This window comes from Rosa chinensis, chromosome 1 (assembly GCF_002994745.2).
Source record: "Rosa chinensis cultivar Old Blush chromosome 1, RchiOBHm-V2, whole genome shotgun sequence".
Taxonomy (NCBI): Eukaryota; Viridiplantae; Streptophyta; class Magnoliopsida; order Rosales; family Rosaceae; genus Rosa; species Rosa chinensis.
The window spans coordinates 58,528,576-58,537,647 of NC_037088.1; the positions used below are offsets into that span (position 1 = coordinate 58,528,576).

Here is a 9,072-nt window from a genome sequence, read left to right on the forward strand (position 1 = left end):
AATTGTTAAAGGTATGGCATGGAATGAAGGGAACCATGGATAATTGTTTATCCAAAGTTAGTGCAGATATGACAAAATGATCAATTGAACAATTGAAATGGGATTGGTTTGAAATGTGTGTCCAAAGTAATCGACAAAAAAAAAAAAAAACAAAAAAATCCATTGTTTTGTTAACAAAGAAGTTTTAGTCTGATTGTCTAAGGGAACACTGTGGGTTGTGAATTTGAATGTTTGTTTTGCACACCATGATCCTTGATCTCTTGACAAGTGATTGGCAAGAAAAATAATATGTCTAGTTTTGAGTTAATATCATGTCGGAAATTGAAGTTGTCTTTGATATCGATATTGAAATCAATGTGAAAAGCAGAGGCTTTGGTAACTCTAATCAACTTGAGAATCCGTTTCCAAATTAAGTTTCAAGTGATATAAATAATTGGATTGGTTGTCAGACTAGGACTCCAGTTACGCAGAACATGAAAGGTAACAGTGTTGGCCTAGAAAAGCGAATGTAGTTAAACCTGCAATATTTCAGATAGGGGACTTTGGAATTGCCTAAGTTAGGATTTTTATGTATGTGTTATTAAAGTAAATATTTGATGCATGAGAAAAGTTAGAGGATAATTTGGCTATTTTTCCAAATATTAATGCATTGGAAAGTTTCAATTTTGTGCAAATGAAATTCGATGTGCTTATCGGTTATATGTGTGCTTAACTTCTTTAATTTCTAGGTACGGTTTTGGTTTTTACTAAAGCAATATGATTTAGATATGTACGATCCAAGCTACTCAAAACTGCGCAATGCAATTACCAAATCTGTAAAAATTTCCACAAAATACAAACTGATTACCTGATAAACGGGCTAATCAGATGAGCAAAAGATAAAACACAATCACCTCAGAATCACCTTTAAACCATAGTAGACACGTACTCCTTACTAAGACATATAAAAACTTGCTCACCTAAGGGACAGTTTTTAAGGGACTGTGAGAGACAAGTGAATCTGTCGGCTGAAAATAAATGCATAGTTTTAAGTTGTTATAATTTCTGCTTTTATATTTAATACATGTGGTTTAGATGCATTTGTCCCTCACAGTCCCTTAAAATTATCCCTTAGGTGAACAAATCTGAAGACATATATAGATACCAATCAGCTAGCAGGCAGGAGTAACTAGCTAAGAAACAAATATAGAAAGACAATAAAACACAACATAACAATGGCGTTAACTCTATAATAAACTCATCAATTTCAGCGTCCAAACCCCTTCCGGCTTGTGATCCTTTCCATTAGTCTGATCAACGTTCCAACTATCTCAAGAAAGAACTCACGCCTCCGTGTGATGGCCAAGTCCGCAAGCACAACTCCCACCACGAACCCACTTCCGCATCCAGCGAGCACAAAAGCCCATTCAAATTCACTTCCAGAATCATTTTCTTCTGTGTTTGAAGGTGGCAGTTCCGGTGGGGCATTAGAGCTCTGACATCTCTTTGGCAAAGGATCTCCGCACAATCCAGGATTTCCCTTATATGAATTGATAGAGAAGGTATTGAGTTGCGGTCCACGCGGTATTGGACCTGTGAGATTGTTGTGAGAGACATTGAATTGTGCAAGGAATGTCAGCTGTGCCAATTGTTTGGGAATCTCTCCCCAGAGCTTGTTATTGGAAAGGTCTAGTACTTCAAGATTCGTCAAGTTCCCAAACGATGACGGGATACGACCACTGAGAAGATTATTGGAAAAATTAAGTGACCAAAGCCCTTTTAGACTCCCAATGGATTCATCAATCTTCCCTTCAAATTTGTTGCTTGAGATATCAATGACTGCAAAAGCTTCTTGAATCCTTGGATAGTATCTATCCACACCTTTAATGGTTATATTAATCGTGGAATCATAAGCTTCATGACCGAGCCAATCATTACCAGAGTCGTAATTGATGACAACCGAGATATAGGTGGACTGGTTGACTGATCTCATGGCATACTTGGAGAAGACGTATTCAGCTACAAATTTGCCTGTGAAGTTATTGTGAGAAATATCAAAGACACGCAACTTTGGGAACCGCTGATTGTTTTCACCCTTTCCTATCAATCCTTGGAACGCATTATGCCGCATTGCCAAAAGTTTCAACTCAGGTAGAGTAGCCATCCAAAAGGGAAAGACATCATTGAAGTAATTGTTTGACAGGACCAAAGTCTCAAGCATCAGACAATTGGCCAATGACCTTGGCAGTTGCCCTTGCAATTGATTTTGACTCACATCAAGTATCCTCAAGTTGCTTTTGTTGGTGTATGTTTGTGGTAGAGTGCCATGAAACGAGTTATTTCGAAGAAGTAGAAGTGTCAATGGATCACTGAAGTTTCCGAAACACTGCGGAATCATGCCACTCAAGTTGTTATTGTCCAATTCAAGGGCCCGAAGAGAACTCATATTGCAGATCACTGGTGAAAGCTTTCCAGTAAATTTGTTGGTATGAGCTTCATAGACTAAAGTGGATGATGCAGGTATCGGCAGTGGCCCATGGAACATGTTGGAAGAAAGACCCAAGTGTAGTTGGTTGACCCAAGGAAAGAAAACAGGAAGTTGGCCTGACAGGAAATTATAAGAAATATCTAGGTGAACCAAGGATTCTGTGCTCATGTTCCACATCCATTTTGGTACTTGCCCATGGATTTTGTTTCTATTAAGGAGCAAATACTGCAAATGTTTTTGATAGCTCAGGAAATATGGGAACTCTCTTAAGTTGCATGAAGTCAACTTTAGATGGGTGAACTGTGGAACAGTACTTGCATTCACTGCTGTGGATTCAGAGAAAAATTCCAGAGAATTGGAGCTTAGAACTAGTTGCTTGAGATTTTGTAGGTTTTGAAATGTTTGAAACTCCACTATACCGCTCAGGTTATTGGACTGAAGATAAAGAATCTGGAGATTTGTGAGATTGGAAAATGATGTAGGAATTGAACCACTCAAGCTGTTATAATTAAAGTCTAGGTACTTTAGTTCGCTAAAATTACCCAGCCAGGATGGGATTGGACCAGTTAGTAGACTCGAAGAAATCCTAAAAACAGACAATTTTGTAAGGTTTGCAAAAGAATCTGGAACAGGACCTCCAAATGGGTTTGCTGAAATGTCTAGATAAGTCAGTTCTCTGAGATTACCCAGCGAAGATGGAACTAACCCTGCTGAAAAATTGCACGCAGCCACATCCAGCTGTTTCAAAGAACCAAGCTTTCTGATCGACAAGGCTAAGTTCCCTGAAAATCTAGTTCCATGAACATCGAGAGTTATGAGAGGACTACTTTTATTAAATTCAGGCAAATAACCAATGAGATCTTGGTTGTCTCTGAGATAGAGATTTTGCAAGTTTTGTAACTGGAAAATTCTAACTGGGAAATCTCCAAACAAGTGACACTGATGGAAGTCAAGGGTTGTCAAAAATGATAAATTGGCCATGGAATCGGGTATTGGAGAAGATATATTGATGAAACGGAGACGAAGATGTTGAAGATTAGTTAAGTTTTGAACTAGACTTCTCAAATTGGATCCATCAAGTGTCAACAATCCTACACCCGACGAAGGGTCGGTATTGAAAGAAAGATCAAGAAGTGACAACTTGACCAACTGTGAAACTTCCGATGGGACTTGACCAGAAAATACAGAGGCAGAGAGGTCGAGATGGGTGAGCCTCGGAAAATTCCTAATGCTAGTAGGAATTTGAGAGTAATTGAAGTGATTATCGGCAAGGTTCAGCCCCCGAAGGTGAACAAGACTGAAGAGGGAGCTGTTAGAGTGAATAGAGCCGTAGAGACAACTACTTCTGAGATCAAGCCCGATCACATGACCCGTGTGTTCGTCACACTCGACCCCATCCCATGTGCAGCAGCTGATGTTGTTTCCTCCTTGAGCTTGTTTCCAGGACAACACTTTCGGGTAAGCCCCCTCTAAACCCGAAGCAGATGCATTGATAGTAAAGCTTTGCTTGAATTGTAGCAAGGCAAAGCTCTCCTCATCATGACAATAAGATAGCTGCTGCAAAGTGTACGTACGTAGTATCAAGATCAATTAGCAACCGAAACATGAAAGAACAACAACAACAACAACAGTTAGGAATCGAAATACGAAAGAACATTAACAACAAAAACAGAAGAGGCATATTTATTTTATGAACAGTACTGCTGGGTACCTCATGGGAAGTACCGGTATTGCACCCCTTGAAGAAAAAGATGAAAAATAGTAACAAGCAATGGGATAACCCCATCATATAATGTAAGTAAATTTTGATTTGCTATGCTGTAGTTCTCTAGAGAAGTGTAGTGTGAATAAAGTGGGATAGAACGAGAGCTATTTATAGACCAGCCAGCTTAATTTCCATACAATGTCCTACATGCAAAAGTTATTAAGAGCAACTCCAACAACTTTCTTATATTTTAATTTTTCTCTTTTTTAAAGAAAAAATGAGTGTCTTTTGCTCCAATAGATTTCCTATAATTATCCCCCATTTTAGGGATAGTGAGGAAAGAGAAAACCAAATTCCCTAAATTTACAGCAATCTCTAAAATTTTAAGGAAGAATTATGGAGATTTTAGATATCGCTGTAAAATAGGGAATTTGTTGAAGTTGGAGAAGAAAAATAGGCTAAAGCTTTGACTTTTGTTTTCCTATAATACAGAAATTATAAGGAAACTGTTGGAGTTGCTCTAAAGCAACTAAAATATTCATCGTGTTGCATGTCTCAATTGACGCGTGAAGCTTGTTTACTTTTGACGTCCTGTGATAGTTGTTACTGGTATTGGCCTACACACGCTGTGTGTGGAATGTTGGTTTTCTTTATTTTTTATTACTATTATTTTTTTATTAAGAGTGTGTGGTGGAGGTAGTTAAAAATAGTGGAAGTTTCCACCCACCACGTTTTCACACATTTAATTTAATTTTTGTTTTTATTTTGTTAATGGACTTTATTATCCCTATTGCTTATTTCTGATTCAAAATATTTTAATATATAAGAAATAAATTTGTAAAAAAAATCAGCTATGGAAAACAAACTCTCTCTTTTCTTAATAATAGTATAGATATAGTCTGGTCACGGTCTACCAGTAAATCGTCACTTAAGATGAGCTGAGATTACGTCAAGTCCTCCAAAAAGGGGGTGAGATGACATAAATTCAGGGATTGGCTAGAAATCCAAGTCAATTTGATGAAGGTAATGAGAAACATCAGTTGCCTCTATAGGCCACTACCCTTTCTCACATGCATAGTCAAACATTGTGGCCCACAACTAGCTGGCCTAAAATTATTTCTAATAAAAAAGTCAACTAAGTTATAAGGCTGGAACCTTGACCACTTCGTTGCTTTTTGAAATCTTTAGCCAACTCTCTGCACCTTGTGTCACGATTGTAACATTACATTCTAATATATATTCATTTGCCTACTATCTAATTAATAACTAACTTAGAACAATCAATTACATTTTGAATTATACTTACCAGATGTTTCAAATTTTTTACAACAACATTTTAAATTTTAACTTATATAAATAGTTTAAAATTCGACTTATATAAATCATTCAAAATTTCATTCATTTATTGCACGAAGAAAACTATAATTTTCTTTCTTCACTTCTTTCTCCTACTACTTATTCACTCTAAAATTTTAGTAAGCAATAAGTTAATATTATTAACCATTTGTTTCTTATTGTTTATTTTATTGTTCTAGTTAATGACATTTACTATTTTTAATATTCCTACATTATCTCAATACACTCCTACATTTTTCTCTTACTCTAGAAACCCTAGAACCCCAAAACAGGTTTCTTCACTGATTGTGCAATCGAGCTAGTCCGGCGACACCACGACCGGTGTTGGCCTCCGGACTCGCCGACGTCTTGGGTATGCTGCCGAACGGGTCTTTGATCCGATCAGTTTCGAGGGTGCTCCATGGGTGGTTGTGCTCAAGATTGTTTTTGACAACGTTTGGCTTGTGTTTTCTGGCTGCATCTCTAACCGGCGGCATGGTCATGCTGATTAAAACTGGCGGCATGGGTTCTCAATTGACGACGGTGGGGCAGATTGTGAAGCGTTGAACTGGCGTGATTCAGGATTGGATCAGCAGGACGGGAGCTGTGGAGGCGTAGGGCGCGGCGGTTTGGGTCGACGAGGCTAGAGGTCACAACTGTGTAGATCTTGGTGTCACGGGTCTTGGCGGAGGGGGTCGGACAAAGGTCCTGGGCTTGTGGCGTACGACATGGCATCAAAAGATGATGGGCCGGGACCAAGCCCGCTTGATGGGCTCTGGAATTGGACTATTCTTGAATGTTGTTGGGGTCACTATTTTAGGCTAGGGTTGTTGCCCTAGTTCTTTACTCTGTTTTTAGCTTTGTTTTTAACAATAAATTCTTTGTTTTTAGGAAACTAAGCACCAATGTGCACTTTATATCTCTCTAGCGCCTCTGGAGTAGTACCAAATGAGGCTCACTGCTACTCTACGTATTTGAATGTATAATGAGTAAGTCTATTTATATGTACTACTTGTGGGTACTACCACTATCTTCTTGTCTGTCTATTTAAATGATAGCGGAAAGGTATGTAACGACATATTCTTGCTTGTGATGAATACACTATTTCCCCTTAATTCAAAAAAATATAGGAGATTAGTAAAGTATTGAGATATTAACAAAAATAAGTTAATTCAAGTCTTTGCAGATCTGTTATCTCCAAATGCAAACCTAGGATCGACTTATGAATAAATGTAGGGTATTTTTATATTTATAATAAGGTAGTTTTTAGGATTTTGAGTTTAAGGTTTAACTTTACTTAATTTAGGTGCAGGTATTTTGATAAGAAAATACAATGGCTAGTAGCGGAAGTAGAAGTATAATATTGTATGATATGTACAAAGAAGGTATATAAGGCATGATGACCTAGTCTCCCATTAAGTTTCCAGCAATATAAAAAAAAACGTTTATTTAAAAAATTTTAAGAATTGTCGGCGATTGAGCATTTACTGTTTCATATTAAATTATTATAACTTACTATATAATATTGTTTATTCAAGGTTTTCTTTTCCTATATAGTAGATAGTTGATAAAACAAACGTATCCAAAAGTTTTACTTAAAATTTTCATATTTTTCTTCAAATTTCCATCATTTTTCTTGATTATTTACCAAAATCGATATATTCATGATATGTCCATCGAAAATTTTGTTTTCGAAACCATCGATATTTCCTCGAAACTCGATATTTTGATCATTGGCCAAGAGCAAGAGAGAACAAGTGTGAATGTATGAACACATGCAAACGTCGATCTGATCCAATTTTTTATTTATTTCTGTATTAAAAGAATTGGATAGGCACCATCACTACACGCTCCACCTCTCCCCCCTCTCTGCCATTGGTTCATTTCGTGTCAAATAATGTGGCCATGCCCTTTACATCCAAAAAAGAAACAAAGAATCATAGGGTCAATCACTATTAACTCAAACGTGGGCAAGAAATGGTACGTGTTGCTTAGTTTTGTAGTAGTGGGAGCAGGTCACTGGTTCTTTGGATTGGCATCAGCACCATCTTCGGCCAAACATGCCACCGTGACCGGCGAAATATTATCTATTATCAGGTGAAAATATTTATTGTTACTTCAATAAATAAATAATGATTGTACCCTATTGTTTATCTCTCTCTTAAATAGTCACTACAAGAAAACAAGTCTTTTACAATATGCAAATTAAAGCGCACTGTGAATGATACTTACGCGTGCAAAGCCATGCAAAAATGCGCCCTCATGGATCGCGTTGTAAAATTGAGTTACAATGTTTCAATTTTACGGTGCGCAAAATGAACAATGTAATTTGGGGTTCAAGTTCTATGTCCTCCCCTTGTATTCTGCAATTTCATTAATCAAGGTTTGAGGGCATCCGCACCAGTCCCATTTCAAAAAAGAAAAAATGAACAATGTAAATGAACTTAAAAGCACATCGTGAATCGTGAATCTCTTTTCCACCACTTTGAAAATGTCAATTCACGACACCAATGCACGCCGTAAATCAACACTTATGCACGCCGTAAATTTACATTGTGCACGCTGTAGATGGACATAAGCACATCGTGAATCTGTTTTCCACCACTTTGAAAACGTCAATTCACGACACCAATGCACGCCGTAAATCAACACTCATGCACGCCATAAATCAACACTTATGCAAGCCGTAGATGGACATAAATGCATGCCATAATTTTTTTTTTCCTGGATATTTTTCCTATTTCAATGAGCTATTATGTTACCTTTTCTTTACATTTCCACAATACATTAACTTAAGCAACCAAAAGTATAGTAGACAAAGAAAATGTGCATTTCGTAAAATTATCCATTATATTGAGCAACTCATATTAATGTTAATCAATTATTCTTCAAGTAATGGTTGTTTTTAATTGAAAAGTATACAACTTCATATGGTGTGAGAACATCACACTACCAGAATTTAAGCTATAACAAAAGAGGCCTTCATAATGAAATGAGAGGACTTCACAACGCAAAAGAGGCAAGAACACACTAGAGACCCCGACGTCAAAACAGTTTTATTTGAACATTTGAACTTTTAAATTACGAGTGGCTTCCCACCTTTCGAGGGGTAAGTAACCCGTCAAGCAATTTGAGTGCAGCCGCATCAAACACGCTCCTCTCCCAATTACATTTCTGGGAGAATGTTTTGCATTGTAAATAACGAATATCAATTGAGGATGGCCACAGAAAGCTAGAATTACTTAACCATCCAAAAGGGAAAGACATCATTGAAGTAATTGTTTGACAGGCCCAAAGTCTCAAACATCAACGCCCTTGCAATTGATTTTGTCTCACATCAAGTATCCTCAAGCTGCTTTCGTTGGTGTATGTTTGCGGTAGAGTGACATAAACGTTCTCCAAATCCTTCAAACTGCTTTCGTTGATGTTTTACATTATAAAATCACAAAAGATGGTATGGAAGTGTTCTGCCCTAGAAAGCTAGAATTAAATCATATACTGCTTGATGTACTCAAATTTTCATTCAGAACACTATAAAGCGTTGATTACACTGGGAAAGGTGTAG

General features: G+C 37.2%; 1 protein-coding gene across 1 annotated transcript; it reads right to left on the reverse strand.

Moving 5' to 3' along the window:
* Positions 1-1,246: 1,246 nt before the first annotated feature.
* On the reverse strand, positions 1,247-4,288 carry LOC112170799 (receptor-like protein 7). The gene is made up of 2 exons (XM_024308097.2): positions 4,179-4,288; positions 1,247-4,024 (listed from the first exon to the last, which is right to left on the reverse strand). Exons 1-2 carry the CDS (start codon positions 4,254-4,256, stop codon positions 1,247-1,249), a joined length of 2,856 nt encoding a protein of 951 aa, XP_024163865.2. The 5' UTR covers positions 4,257-4,288.
* Positions 4,289-9,072: the final 4,784 nt, after the last annotated feature.